Source organism: Limulus polyphemus, unplaced genomic scaffold (assembly GCF_000517525.1).
Source record: "Limulus polyphemus unplaced genomic scaffold, Limulus_polyphemus-2.1.2 Scaffold488, whole genome shotgun sequence".
In the NCBI taxonomy this organism is placed as follows: Eukaryota; Metazoa; Arthropoda; class Merostomata; order Xiphosura; family Limulidae; genus Limulus; species Limulus polyphemus.
The window spans coordinates 1-16,568 of NW_013666098.1; the positions used below are offsets into that span (position 1 = coordinate 1).

Genomic DNA, 16,568 nt, shown 5'->3' on the forward strand with positions numbered 1-16,568 from the left:
AAACTGTGTTATAAAGTTAGTTTGATATAAACCTGCCTATAAATAATAGTGTTATATATAACCTTAGTTTGGTATAGACCTGCCTATAAATAATAGTTATATATAACCTTAGTTTGATATAAACCTGCCTATAAACAATAAGTGTTATAACCTTGGTTTTGTATAAACATGCCTATAATAGTGTTATAACCTTAGCTTGATAGGAGGGTCTAGGCAGCCGCCATCACAAGCATAGTAGTCCCTGTCACTACGATCTAATGCTATGTAAATGACAGCCTTGTTGTCTTCTCCCACTACAACACTAATGTTTAAATGAGTAGAGTTTCCATAGCTCAAGCGACGAAAGAAGTAATCTCGATGAAGGTCTTTTGGATGTGTAGCAAATTCAAGATGGTGGTTATTAAACTTGAAAGCACCAAAGCTCAGCACCATAGCCTGCATGACTCCTTCAGAACCTTTGAAATTCAATAATAAACACCAAGTTAAAACAAAGTATTTTTAAATAAAAGAGTGCTATGACTTAAATGTTGCAAAATGTTCAAACTGGACAGAAGTTTTACAGTTCAATGATTTAGTTTCTAGGTTAAAAACGTGGGTTCTACTAAATATTAATTTTTAACATATAATACAACAATGAATGTGGAATTATAGACTTAAAAACAAGACAAAAAAATACCACAAGACCTGTACAAGTTAATAGCTTCAAAATGTAAAATTTTTCAACACTCATGAAAGACACAGATCTGTAAAACAACAAAAAATCTTTAAAATCGTTAATCACTGGATGCCACATGTATCAATACTTCACATGTATTTCAAAATTATTATCTACCACTTTTGGAATATAATTTTTTCTGTTTAATAAAGTGTTGAAACAAATATACATATGTATGACTATGTTTTATAAACAACACTACAGTAAAGAAAATATCCAAGAAGACAGAATTAAACAAATTTGAATAGTCTTTTGTTTAAACTGTTATTGGTTTGAATACTTACATAAAAACATCCATTTCTAGCAAAGAACCATTAGTTTGACTGTTCTACTATTAAGTTGAATAGTGATGCAAGTGTTTTCAAATGATAATGTGATATAAGGACAATGAGAAAGTATAGCAAAGGTTTATAATACATAACTCAAGTATCTCATTACTCATACTTACCAGACAGGAGCAAATTATGACATCCTTGTTTATCGAGTGTCAACAGCCAGAGGGCAACAACATTGTTAACTTCTTTCTCCGTTTTAAGTTCAGACCATAGGGTTGATGCCTGCCTAAAAGTAAATACACTTTTATGTATAAAAACGCTAAAAACAATATATGTTAAACATAACTCAACATCCTCCAGAAACAACACTAGCAGAGTTCAGCCTTACTCTTCTTTATATAAAAACCTTTCTAAACCAGTTGTGTTACATGTATCAACATTCACCAGAAACAACACTATTACAATTCAGCCTTACTCTTCTTTATATAAAAACCTTTCTAAACCATGTATTTTACATGTATTAACATTCTCCAGGAACAGCACTGTTACAGATCAGCCTTACTCTTCTTTATATAAAAACCTTTCTAAACCAGGTGTGTTACATGTATCAACATTCTCCAGAAACAACACTATCAGAATTCAGCCTTACTCTTCTTTATATAAAAACATTTCTAAACCAGGTGTGTTACATGTATCAACATTCACCAGAAACAACACTATCAGAATTCAGCCTTACTCTTCTTTATATGCCCATTTTAAATCACCAATACTTTTGTTTTGATTAAGGTAGCTGCAGAAATGGCCAGCCAATAAAAGAAATTAAATGAAGGATAAGAGCATCTGTAGTGTAACTTACATTACTCAGGTACTACACACAAAACCACTGTACTACTGTAACCCACAAGAACCTCTGATTACTTCTTACTATGTAATATTATCAATGCACTAGTGATTCACCCACCCATGATGTTCCAGGTAAAGCACAACTAACTTACAGAGGTCCAATGTGCCACATTCACACAGATTACTGAAGATTTCACTTCAGAAACTTAAAGGGTGTAGTTGAATTGCAATAATAACTTGTTCAATATGGAAGTAACTAACAAAACAATCCTATTTTATCAACTACATATAAATCTTTAGTAATACTTTTAAATATAAAAAACAAGAGCTTCCCTCAAAATTTCCACTGGGTCCACTGAACTGTTGAACCTAAAAACAACATTGAGTGAAATGGGATGATGTGAATTTTTTTTCTCCTGCAGGAGTAGGAAATATTGTCAAAATTAATGGTATTATGAAAATGGACTAGATTTACAAAATCCTGGGACAGCAGTGCTTGATGGATCCTGGATTTCAATTTCACCAGTGCAAGAAATATACTTTTGAATAAGATGGAATGGGTTTTAAAAACGTAATATAAATGTTATGAAATTACTAACTTAAATATATGTACTAATCCTCTTGAAAGTCTGAGACACCACTTTAAACAAACAAAGAGGAACACTTCTGAGCACAAGCACTGCTAAACAATAAGTGATAGTTCGGTAGAGATGTACAAAGGGAGTCACATTCCTATTGCTGGAGAAGTGACGCATGATGATTTACATGAGAGACATGTTGGAATCATTTGATTCCATTAGGTGGGAGCAGAAGGCTTGTGGCATGCGTAAAGAAAAAATTGCATATAGAGGGCAGCACTGGACGAGAATAACTAATCTTGTGAGCCAAAGGAAGTACCGTATTGAAAGTCTGAGACACCACTTCAGTTTTATTGTAAAACAAAGAAGAAAACTAACTGGAATGGTAAAATAAATATTGCTTAACAGTCTCAAAGCACTTACAGCATCCATGCCTAATCAATGCTCTTATACAGTCAAGAATTTACTAAGTATTCATCCTTCAACTTATGTTCAAAACAAGCTTTTTATGCCTAATGTTGTAACCCTAGGTATCAAGGGCAGATTTAGGTAAAAAATGTTTATGGTTGCACATTGCACTTTAAAATAGCCAAAACATGTAGAAAACATTAAGCAATATATACTAAACATTCATTTATAAAAAAAATGTATATTTATTGACATTAAACATTTTTACAATGTTTATGAGTATAACAGTCATACTATATTGTAAGTCTAACATCTTTATATAAAAGTGTTATCTTTAAAATGGTAAAAATTTTACCTCAAAAATTTCCATCAGATATTGAGTTGACATTATTAACATTAGTTGTAACAGATTCTTTTGTTTGTTTGTTTATTGTTAAGTATAATGCTACAGAATGAGCTGTGTGTGCTGTGCCCACTACAGATATAAAAAACCTGGTTTTTAGCATTATAAGACTTCAGACTTACTGCTGAGCTATTGGGGGCTTCATAGATGCAAGTTAGCAAAAACATCAGGTAACTTTTCCAAGTCTATGTTCAAACACATTAACGTCAGTTATCGTAGACGCAAGTCAGCAAAAAGTCCTTTTAAAGTGCAGGAGAAAAGTAACAGTTTCTATAATACATCTTTCTAACAAAATTACCAGTGAGCAATGGTTGAGGTGGTTTTTCAACACTATATTTCTGGAATATTGATCACTGCCATGCTCAGCAGCCTATAATATCATTTAAGTCTAAGAGTTTAGCAGCCTATATGAGCATCAAAGTCTAATTACTAAGTAGTAACCCAAACTAATTACTAACTAGTTTTTTATCTGTCTTCAGAGCAGTCCTGAATAGCACTATCTTTGTTGGACTTTTCGTTTCTCCAACGTATTTGAATCAAAATTCACAGAAGATATTGTAAATGGTGTTTTTGTTCTCCATTAGGTCTTTAGATGTGTTGATGTGTAATAAGTGTGATCGTATTGAATTGTGGCTTTTTAAAACTGTTCTGAATTTATATTGTTTACATGTCCTCTTTGTGTTTTCAAAAAGCCCTCTGATGTAAGGAAGGAAAATACGACTATGTGTCTGTCATTTTATTCTTGTTTATTATACTTTGTGTTTATTTTCTTTATTCAGTATTCTTGGTATCCATTTTTGAGGACAGTTGTAGTGATGTCTTTTCTTGTTTCTTGTTAGGTTGTTCATTCTGGAAACTAGGCAGTCCTGTCTTCTCACTTTTAAGGTGGTTTGATTAATAGTTGAGTACCTATGAGTTTTCTATAAACTTTCTTGGTATTTGAGTTGAGAGTCTCGGTAACCATCACATCAAGAAATGGATGTTTTTTTTTTCTAATTTCATTGTGAGTTGTATCACAGGATTTTGTCTGTTCAAGTTGTTCAAAATTTCTTGAATATTGTGGGTATCATATTGCCATATCATGAACATATCTAAGCCAGATCTTGGGCATACAGCAGTTGTTTTTAGGGCATTGAATTCAAAATGTTCCATATGGTGGTTACTAAGTCCTGATGATAGGGGTGAGCCCATTGCTATGTCTTCTTTTTGTTAGCAGTACTTATATTCAAGTTGAAAGTAGGTTATTATAAAAACAAATTAATTGCATTTGTTTTTTCCATATTCATCTTAATTTATCCATTGCAGTTCAAAATCAGAGGTATGTGAAAACAACATTTGATTTACCTTTTGTTTCCCACAAGCCACTGCCTAATAAGTTTTCACTCAATATCAGAACTCATCAGTTAGGCTGGATGATGAGAGGCAAAAGATTCTATAAAACACTTTTTATATATGCAGTATAATACTTTTAAAAGTTACAGTTTAAATGACAAAATCCAGCAAAATATTGAAAAACAAGTAAATTTAAAGGATGTTATAAAAACAAATTAACTGCAGGTGATTTTTTCTCCACATTCCTCTTAATTTGTCTATTGTAGCTCGAAATCAGAGATGTGTAAAGCTCCTCCCCTACACACACACAAGTAGTTAAAATTATCTGTTGGCTGTACTGTGTACAGGAATGGTCATTCTCATTTTCAGTTGACATTTTCTATTCTAGAAATCATCCTTGACAAATGAAGTGACAGCTCAAAACCAAAATCTTCACATTTAAGTCAAGCACAAATGGATACATATAAACATGGTATATAGTCACATATAAAATAAAAGTAGATCAACCTTCTTTACTTAGCTGAGTGAAGCTCAATAGACAAATAAACAAAAATGACATTAATTATATTCAGATCAATAGCTGTACACAATTTACTATATGCATATCTTTTTAAACAACAACTCACATGGGTTAACTTACAAGGTGTGATGGCCTCTGTAACACATGTCTGGATAGGAAAGCCATGACTCCAGTTCCTGAAGATGTGATGATGTAGTCGTCAGTTCCAGAGTCAAAGCACGAGTTTGGGACAGTACATAATAGAGTGTGGCATTAATCTTGTCTCCATTCAGTGTGCCCTGGGCTCGAGAATAACTGATGCCAAAGCCTGTATTCCACAGCTAAGAAAAAAAAAAAAAAAGAAAGGTGATTTTATCCTATAAAATTTATTGATTCATATACATATTTGTTGATAAATAATAAACTTGGGATCAGTTTTCTTGTACATTTAGAATATTACATGCATAATTTTACAAAAAAAAACATAGATTCAAAAAAAGCAAAGTCAAAATTAAAAAACCCTATAACCCGAGCACTTTTCGGTCACAAAGTACATTTTAACAGACTCCAAAATTATATACAATTATTACATATTTTATATATTCACTTTTATAATAAAGCACATATACACATCCAACTAGAATAGTCTGCTGTAAAATTGAACCAACCAAAAACGATATTAAACAGAAACAAAGTAATAGTGAAAAATATTTTCATTTATAGACATAATAACTAAACTGTGTACCATGTGGTACCCTTCACCCATAAAAAGCTAAAGTATAGCTTCTAAAATACATTATAACATTTTATTATTGAGCATTCTTCATGTTTCCAATGATGCAACTTCCAGCATGCTATATATCCCCTGACAGTAACATATTTATCTTACCTAGTAAAAATTGGATTGAAAATTTTATTTGAAAACATGTTAAATATTCCCAGTAATTTAGGTTAACTTAGTGTTATCAGAGAAAGAAACTTCTCAAGCTAATAGAGAAGAAACAACAATTCCATAACTACGTCTGTACCTGTTTCCATGCCTGCACATGACTTTTTCTTAAGGCCACAGGTTGAGCAGCTAACACTTTTTTGATATCCTATATAAACAACAGAAAATTTAGTTATTGATATCATTAAATGATGAAGCAGTGAGGACACAAGTGAATATTTCAGTTTTACTTGAAAAGTGTTTTTGGTGTACAAAACTTGAAGATAGCTTTTATATGTGGAAACATATGTTAGCTGAGTTCTTGCACATATCTTAAAATATAACGTTGTACCTGTTTCCATGCCTGCACATGACTTTTTCTTAAGGCCACAGGTTGAGCAGCTAACACTTTTTTGATATCCTATATAAACAACAGAAAATTTAGTTATTGATATCATTAAATGATGAAGCAGTGAGGACACAAGTGAATATTTCAGTTTTACTTGAAAAGTGTTTTTGGTGTACAAAACTTGAAGATAGCTTTTATATGTGGAAACATATGTTAGCTGAGTTCTTGCACATATCTTAAAATATAACGTTGGTAAATGGAAACATCGGCACATGTAGATACGTAGATCTTGAAAGTCGAGTTGTTCAAAACTTTAAAATAGCATTGATAACTGGACCAATTGTTGGTTGAGATGTTGAAAAGGAAATATCTGCTGAAGCTTTTTACCAGACACTAACCATAGCAGAACCATCTGGAAAATGATCTATACAGCTTATAAAATGAGTCTAATCAACATAGGCTGGTAAGGCAATCACTGATTGGCATGTCCTTAAGCCAATCAGGAAATGTCAGAGACCTACTGAAGGATGTGTAGATTGTATAGGAATTCTTTTTGGTGGCAAAGGGCAGGTTTATGTGTTTTAATAAAGGTGGCTTCCAAAATATAGAGATGGAAGGTCGACCAACCATTTGCAATAATTTCAAACCTGCTATCCATGTAGTTGTCAGCACAAGTTGGGTTCACCAGTAAATGCTGGCCAATCGCCGATTCACATTTTGGTGGTAGAACTTTTGTTTTACAGGAGCGACATGGTAAATTATTTTCTTTCACACTCGTAGTTCTTATAGATGTAGGTACATGCTGTTTAATTCCATCCTGCAATCTTTGTGAAGTGCGACCTATGTATAGACATTCACAGAGAATTCATAAATAACCATACTTTTCTGTGTGATAGGTATCGCATCTTTCTGCGTTGCAGGCAACAACTTATGTGTGGAATAAGCACAGTTAGGGTTCACTGCAGGAAAACATTTATTAATGGCCGTTTTCAGTTTTAGAAATTTCTTACTAACCACCAATTTCTTCTTTTTTAGAGCAGACATGTGCAACTTTCTCCAGTGTGGGCCAGATAGCAATTTTTAAATAGACTTATGGGCCACACTGTATGAAGCAAAAGTAAAATTTAATAAGATTATGATTTCCTTATATTTTAAGAACTCATCGCGGGCTAGATGCAACCCGTGGGCCTGTTTTAGAAAATATATTATCAATAATTTCAATTGCTTACACAAAATTTCATGAGTTCCAGAGGTTTGTCAAAAGAGAAGATATAAAAAAATTCCTGATTTTACTCAAGAAAAAAAGGAAACAGAATACGTCCTGTTAATTTCACACAATGCCACCTCAATACACAGTACTATCATATTCTATGTCGATAATATTTCCAAAGTTATGAAACATAAATGAGTAATGATTAAAAAAGAAATACAAATATCCTTTACGTTAAACCTCTGCTACACAAATTATATACACATTTCAGATTTTGTCACTACATTAGCCAAAAATGTGTAGAAGAAAACAAAGTTCGGGCAATAGTGCTAAAACTTAAGGCATGGTACACAAGTAAATAAATAAAAGTACCATAAATTTGATATTTGCTTATGTAAGAGATTTTTATATTTTACTTATAAACATAACAGTTGGGATATGGGTGATATAAAAGCTAAAACTATGCATCTTAAACAGAATATTTAATCAGATAACATCACCTCCTCTGCCAATGTTCCAAGTTCTTTGCTAATATGGCCAACTTCACCACTTGGCATTGGATGTGAATGGTGAAGAACTAAACCGAAGTGTAGAGACTGAGAGCTAGAAAAAAACCCACCATGACAGCTGTTAGTTTATGTTGTACATTATAAAAAATAATACAGTATTAATTTCATTATCAAGATAGAAGCTAATGACAGTTTTGTTACATATATGTTTCTATTTCATGTCAAAGTCAGAAGCCATACAATTTTTAATTTTAATATTTTATTTTACTAACCTTATATCATTGATTGTTTAAAATATTCTTTTTTAACATAAAAATTTCAAATAAAGATAATCAGTGGTTTCTTAACTTCAATTTAAAAACTGACTTAACACCTACAGCATGGTTAAATGTGTTCAATTTATAAGCAAAATGATTTCTTCACACTAGGGTAAAATTAATTTTCTGAATAAACTAAGTTCGGGGATCAGTAAAATCCTGTAGAAAAGAAAATATCTATAAACTAATTATTCTTATTTTACTTAAATCAGCTAACAATGGTTCAAAGTTGAAATATCAGATCTTGCCAAAGCCTGTGACATTCTAAGAATAGGCTACACAAACTTTTAACAAAAGCAATTAAATATGGTGTACTTAAAAACAAGTAATAAAGAGCACTATATATCTGCTATGTTGAGTAATACTGAAACATAATTATTAGTTATACTTTAATGATATATATCTGAGTCAAAAAGACAATGTACAGTATTCTACCTCCAAAAGGCACATAGTCATCATTTCTTCAACTCTCTTGAACATTTTACAGAATATGCACTGTTACATGAGGAATCCAATGGCATTCATCAACACACAACTGAAAAAAACTGGAGAAGATACACTGGTTTTCTTTTCTTTTTATTAGATGAATAAAGTTTTACTAAACTTTGCCAAAGGTAATAGTGTTATTGTAATATGATATCTAGAGATTCTCAAGAAGCACCGTGAACTGTAAGAGCAACCAGCAAATTTTGTGTCTAGATTGCACATATCTTGGAGGACAGATGTCAGAATCATCAGATTCAAAGCTTACTTACAAATGGAATGTAGCAAAATGCTTGACGTGCTGGTAGCAAATTTGATTATGGCCATGACACAATGGGATGCCAGCTGCAGAGAAGAAAGCAAACCATAAAAGCAGTCAGAGAAGAATTTCAGTCAATACTAACAAATGACTGAAGAAAGCATGACTACTTACAAACTGGGTATCTTCACAGAATTGTCAGAAGATGAACATGAACAAATTGATGAAATTAGTTAACCTTAAGAAGGTAGAAAAACCACAATGACCACTCTATCTGCAGAAAATGCCATGGGGGGGGGGGAGACTCCTCAGATCGATCCCTGTATGTTATTCCAGATTTTCCAGAATTCTGGATCTCGTGTGAACCTTACTTTGTTAACATAAATTCCATAATTAGCCCACCCGACTCAAAGGTTTATTATTACATAAAATATATAATGTCTCAGCAAAATTTATTTGCCTTAAACTTACCCTCTTCCTGTGACAGTAACAGAGTCTGGTACTTTAACTGCTGCAATGGCAAAAACAATCACCAAGTTTTCAGAATCTGGTACTGCAACTTTTCCTATATGTAAGTAATATTCTGTAGCCTCATTTCCCTGGACGCTGGAAGAATGTTAAAACTATATAACAAATACTCACATCACCCAACTCCAGTAGAAAGTTTATATTTATTAAACATATCAAAACATTAAATACTTTGCTTTACTCAATTCTAAAAGAATGTTATAACTGTATATCAAACATTCACATCAACTAACTCCAGTAGGCTTCATGTTTGTCAAACATGTCAAAACAATGTGTTTGAAGTTGAATTTTTTGTACAAAATTCAGTTTATACACAGCAGAAGATATCAACCTTCAATTTGTAATTGACAACATTGAAAAATACCATCTTCAAAAGTAATGTCACAGTGATGCTAGATGCTTCAATACTAAATAAGGATTATTTTCCCACAAGATTGTGCACTGGGAATATATGGAGTTCTCTCTCAAAGAGTTGGTAAGTCACTTCACAAAAACACAGAAACTAAAAAAATTATGGGTGTTTTGAAATCTTACGTTTTTAACTGCGTATGAACATCAGGATCACCAACTACTCCGATCTGCTTCAGTACAACAGTTATATCATCACTCTGTAACAGAGTAAAAATTTCACATTATACATAAATACTTGACTACATAATAGTCCAAAACAAACTCGGTTAAAGTTCCTCATCATGTGATTGCACCTAATAACCTACAGTGGATACACACTTAATAACTTACAGTGGACATACAATTAATAAACTACAATGGAGATAAATACCTAACAACTTACAGCGGACACACACACCTTATAAATTACAGTGGACAAACACATATCTAACAGCCTACAGTGGATTCACACACACACACCCCTAATAACCTACAGTGGATACACACACACACACACGCCCCTAATAAACTATAGTGCACAAACACATCTAATAACCCACAATGGACAAACACACAACTAATACACTACAGTGAACAAACACACACCTAACAACCTACAGTGGACACACACACACACCCCTAATAAACTATAGTGGACAAACACATCTAATAACCTACAATGGACAAACACACACCTAACAACCTACAGTGGACACACACACATACCCCTAATAAACTATAGTGGGCACACACACCTAATAACCTACAGTGGACACACACACACACACACCTAATAACCTACAGTGGACACACACACACCTAATAACCTACAGTGGACACATACACACACCTAATAAACTATAGTGGACAAACACATCTAATAACCTACAATAGACTAACACACAACTAATACACTACAGTGGACAAACACACACCTAACAACCTACAGTGGACACACATATACCCCTAATAAACTACAGTGGAAACACACACACACCCCTAATTAATAAACTACAGTGGACAAACATACACAGCCAAACACACACAGCTAGTAAACTACAGTGAACAAACACACACAGTTAGTAAACTACAGTGGGGACACACACACAGCTAATACTCCAATAGTCATACAGCTAATAAACCAGTGGATATACATACTAATAAACTACAGTGGACACACAAAGTTAATAAACTACACTGGACACACATACTAATGCCAACAAGCTACAGATATATTTTTGACATAAAACCCAAAACATTTTCAAAGAAACATTCTTACCAAGGGGTTGTTAACTTTAATACTCTGTAGCAAAATAGCTGGTATGGTACGATGTGCATACACTTGTTGTGAAACACCTATTGTCTTTCTCTTCTAAAAAATAAAAATATAATCAGAAATTGTATAATAAATTTGATTAATGATAAGAACAATTGAAAATAAGGAAATATATTTAAATCTATTAAATTTTGTATTTTTCACATTATTGTCCTACACAAACTTCATAATGTTTGTAATTCATTTTTCAATATAACTATATAAAAGTTCAGATCATAACAACAATTAAGTGCACAATATGGATTAACTTATTGTACCAAGAGTACTTAACAAAGACAAACTACATGAAAACCTTCAGTGCAGGATTAAATCATGACAACTCAACTAAACAAACTTTGGTTACATTACACTTACTTGACTAAAACAATAAAAATGATGAACAATTCCTGTGGTAAACGATACCGCCACACCCTCTAAAAAATATTAGAAAGTTGTTGAATATCTGCAATTGTCTTTCAATTCATGATGAGTAATAAGTGGACAATTTAATTCATCACAGCTTGTAACAAACAACAGAAACTTTGAAATAAGTACAGCAGTCTTCACCTGCAGAAATACCGAGACATATTCACAGTTGCTACAGCAACCTTGCTCTGCATAATTCAAGAACAACAAATAAATACAGCATTTTAAGATAAACATCTGGGCAAATTCAACGAGATCTAGGCACGTGAGTAGAAACTGACTGGTAAATGTGAAAACAGAGAACATTTTTTTCTTGAATGATCTTTACGCATGTAGATTTGTCTCAGTTTCACTTAATATACCAATCAGTTAACTATACTCAAGATCACAGTGCTTGAAGAAAATATTTTTCTCTACCTACAACTGTATTCTTAAAGCTTCACTTTTCTAATGTTCATTTACTATAAATACACAGACAAAAGAAACTCTACATGCTTATTAAACTTTATAAAAAACAGGACATCATTTAACGTACAACTTTCAATCAAAGTATTTGAAACAAAACTGAATAGCTGGCTGTTAGAAAGCATATGAAAGCTTTAAAAGCAAACACTACTTTGGAACCTCACAGAATAAACAGTTTCAAAGATATTTCCCACACCAGTGACACAGAGAAATGAGTGATCTTGATTAGACAATGTAAAAACTAATACTGAAACTAAACATTTAATTATTTTCAGGGGAAGATTAAACACTACATGATCACTAATTCACTATGTTTTATTTTTATTAATCTACAACTGCTTTTAGTTGAAATATTAATGAATCTAGAAACTTTATAAAAGTTATAGAAATTGTATGACAAACATAATGTTTGAAACCCACAAGTCTCACCAACACAAAATTACACATACCTTGGCTGCTAGTCCCAGGCAAAGACACATGGATCAAAGGTTGAAATGGCAGGGGAAGAGATAAACTTCGCTTCGACATGATGTACAAATGACTGTTCTCTTCAACAGATAGTCCAAGTTTCCCATTACCTACATTTAAATACAAAACCTAAACCTCAAACTTCAAGTAAAAGTTATGTTCAGAGAAATATCCCTAAACACAAGCCACAGGTCTCAAGTAAATAGAAAACCAGAACATCATTCTTCAAGTGAAAGATAAATTCATAAACAGACCCTCAAATATAAGTAAAAGTGACATTCCAGTAACTATTAAGCAGTTTAAAATTACTGGAACTGCTGATAATGACTATTCTTAAGACACAGCAGCCACTAAAAACTGAGTCCAGAAGTAAATATATAGTCTAGTACTGGTGATCTGTTTTTCAAAGTGTAATGAAAATATTTATCAACTAAGTATTTATTAAAGGCATCAACAACGTTTCAAAGACACAGTATATTCCTACCAAGGTTACTAATAAGACATAGATAATTTTAAGTAGACACAGTACATTCTACCAAGGTTACTAACAAGACATCAACAATGTTATGTGAACATAGTACATTCCTACCAAGGTTACTAATAAGATATAGACAATGTTACATGAGCACAGTACATTCCTACCAAGGTTACTAGTAAGACATCAACAATGTTACATGAACACAGTACATTCCTACCAAGGTTACTAATAAAACAGACAATTCTACACAGATACTGTAATTTCTTACAAAGGTCAGTGAGGCTAATTCAGCTATGAAAACAATTAAAAAATGTGAATGACTATTTTAGACAAAACATAACCATTTGTTCCCTTCACAATATCGTTCTTACTGATATCTCTAAAGTTTGTGTATTAGAAGTAAAAAAAAAAAAAAGATTTATTTCAGAAATCAATACCAAGTAATCATTTTCAAACTTTGACTTATAATGGTCAAGCAAAGTTCAAGTTATTGTACATGGAGTATAAAATACCTGGAACAGATGAAGAAAAGTTAAACATAAAACGGACGTGTTACTAAAGTGTCATCATCTCATGTATTACTTACCTGTATATGGTAAGAATGAGTTATCAGAAGGTTCATAACTTTTTCGTATTGAAGCATCAAACCTACTAGCTTCAAGTGAGAAGGGATCAAGAAGTGTGGCAACACATCCTATGTTAGGATCTGATAAAACAATTCCAAAATTACTGAATCATTTATCTACATGTGAATAAACATTATATTGTTATTTCTACTACATGGTAACAATGTTAGATCTGATAAAACAATTCCAAAATTACTGAATCATTTATCTACATGTGAATAGACATTATATTGTTATTTCTACTACATGGTAACAATGTTAAAATCTGATAAAACAATTCCAAAATTACTGAATCATTTATCTACATGTGAATAGACATTATATTGTTATTTCTACTACATGGTAACAATGTTAAGATCTGATAAAACAATTCCAAAATTACTGAATCATTTATCTACATGTGAATAAACATTATATTGTTATTTCTACTACATGATAACAATGTTAGATCTGATAAAACAATTCCAAAATTACTGAATCATTTATCTACATGTGAATAGACATTATATTGTTATTTCTACTACATGGTAACAATGTTTACCATAGATAACTTAGCAAACTTTGTTTGAAGTAATTTATACATTGCCATTCTATCCAAGAAAAAGTTAGAAAATTTTATGACGGTTACAATGCAATTCAAATTTTGTTGTGAATCTTACTTTTAAATACATTAGTTCCTTCTTGTAAATAAACACATTACTTCTCTACACAATTATCACTAAAACATTAAACATCAGATAAGGCTTAAAATCTGATCTACAGTTTATAAAAGCTAATTTATAATTAAATGAGCTTACAAACAAGTAAAATGTCCATTAATTACATGCTACAAACAATCAAGATATACTTATAATTTCAAATTATGTGCAGCATCTATTGCCCCCACTTCATTACATAAATCATCTGTAGGCCTAGTATATCTACTACGAAGATATAACTCTCTCCGGGTTTTTAAACCTCAGGCCTCTCATATTCAGGAAAATAGCCTCAGCCATGTTAATTCAGAATTAATAGGCAGGATTTAAATCCTTAACTCTCCAACGGTCACTTTTATATGTAAACAACTCTCCCAGTGGCACTTTACTTTTAGATACACAAAAAGACAAAAACACATTTTAATGATGGCACAAACTCCCATAGTAGTGCTGTGGAGAGAGATGTGTACATGCCCTGGTAGTGCTGTAGACAGAGAGAGATGTGTACATGCCCTGGTAGTGTTGTAGACAGGAACGTGTACATGCCTTAGTAGTGCTGTAGATAGAGATGTGTACATGCCCTGGTAGTGCAGTAGAAAGGGACATGTACTTGCCCTGGTAGTGCTGTAGACAGAAGTGTGTACATGCCCTGGTAGTGCTGTAGACAGGGACGTGTATATGCCCTGGTAGTGCTGTAGACAGGGACGTGTATATGCCCTGGTAGTGCTGTAGACAGAGACATTACATGCCCTGGTAGTGCTGTAGACAGGAACATGTATATGCCCTGGTAGTGCAGTAGAAAGGGACGTATACTTGCCCTGGTAGTGCTGTAGACAGAAGTGTGTACATGCCCTGGTAGTGCAGTGGACAGTGACGTTAAGTGCCCTGGTAGTGCTGTAGACAGGGATGTGTACATGCCCTGGTAGTGCTGTAGACAGGAACGTGTATATGCCCTGATAGTGCTGTAGAGAGAGATGTGTACATGCCCTGGTAGTGTTGTAGACAGGAACGTGTACATGCCTTAGTAGTGCTGTAGATAGAGATGTGTACATGCCCTGGTAGTGCAGTAGAAAGGGACGTGTACTTGCCCTGGTAGTGCTGTAGATAGAGATGTGTACATGCCCTGGTAGTGCAGTAGAAAGGGACGTGTACTTGCCCTGGCAGTGCTGTAAACAGAAGTGTGTACATGCCCTGGTAGTGCAGTGGACAGTGACGCTTAAGTGCCCTGGTAATGCTGTAGACAGGGACGTGTATAAGCTCTGGTAGTGCTGTAGACAGAGATATTACATGCCCTGGTAGTGTTGTAGACAGGGACGTTACATGCCCTAGTAGTGCTGTAGACAGGGATGTTACATGCCCTGGTAGTGCTGTAGTCAGGGATATTAGGTGCCCTAGTAGTGCTGTAGACAGGGATGTGTATATGCCCTGGTAGTACTGTAGACAGGGACATTACATGCCCTGGTAGTGTTGTAGACAGGAACGTGTTATATGCCCTGGTAGTGCTGTAGAGAGAGATGTGTACTTGCCCTGGTAGTGCTGTAGACAGAAGTGTGTACATGCCCTGATAGTGCAGTAGAAAGGGACGTGTACTTGCCCTGGTAGTGCTGTAGAAAGGGATGTGTACTTGCCTTGGTAGTGCTGTAGACAGAAGTGTGTACATGCCCTGATAGTGCAGTAGAAAGGGACGTGTACTTGCCCTGGTAGTGCTGTAGACAGAAGTGTGTACATGCCCTGGTAGTGCAGTGGACAGTGACGTTATGTGCCCTAGTAGTGCTGTAGACAGGTATGTTACATGCCCTGGTAGTGCAGTGGACAGTGACGTTAAGTGCCCTGGTAGTGCTGTAGACAGGGATGTTACATGCCCTGGTAGTGCTGTAGACAGGGACGTGTATATGCCCTGGTAGTGCTGTAGACAGGGACGTATATATGCCCTGGTAGTGCTGTAGACAGAGATGTGTACATGCCCTGGTAGTGCTGTAGACAGGGATGTGTACATGCCCTGGTAGTGCTGTAGACAGAGATGTGTACATGCCCTGGTAGTGTTGTCAACAGAGATGTGTACATGCCCG

General features: G+C 33.9%; 1 protein-coding gene across 4 annotated transcripts in view; it reads right to left on the reverse strand.

Moving 5' to 3' along the window:
• Window positions 1-161: 161 nt before the first annotated feature.
• The window catches only part of LOC106458572 (uncharacterized protein KIAA2013 homolog), a 30,746-nt gene continuing 14,339 nt past the window's right edge, over window positions 162-16,568 (reverse strand). For 3 of the 4 annotated variants that reach the window (XM_022384839.1, XM_022384838.1, XM_013918090.2), the window contains exons 4-14: window positions 13,765-13,884; window positions 12,682-12,810; window positions 11,717-11,775; window positions 11,306-11,398; window positions 10,171-10,244; window positions 9,580-9,714; window positions 8,041-8,143; window positions 6,334-6,402; window positions 5,195-5,394; window positions 1,164-1,276; window positions 162-455 (exon numbers count right to left, since the gene is read on the reverse strand). In XM_022384839.1, the coding sequence (XP_022240547.1) occupies window positions 184-455; window positions 1,164-1,276; window positions 5,195-5,394; window positions 6,334-6,402; window positions 8,041-8,143; window positions 9,580-9,714; window positions 10,171-10,244; window positions 11,306-11,398; window positions 11,717-11,775; window positions 12,682-12,810; window positions 13,765-13,884 (1,367 nt within the window). In that variant the 3' untranslated portion in view covers window positions 162-183. Of the gene's footprint in view, window positions 456-1,163; window positions 1,277-5,194; window positions 5,395-6,081; window positions 6,151-6,333; window positions 6,403-8,040; window positions 8,144-9,579; window positions 9,715-10,170; window positions 10,245-11,305; window positions 11,399-11,716; window positions 11,776-12,681; window positions 12,811-13,764; window positions 13,885-16,568 lie in introns of all 4 variants that reach the window. The other variant, XM_022384837.1, reaches the window with a different exon arrangement.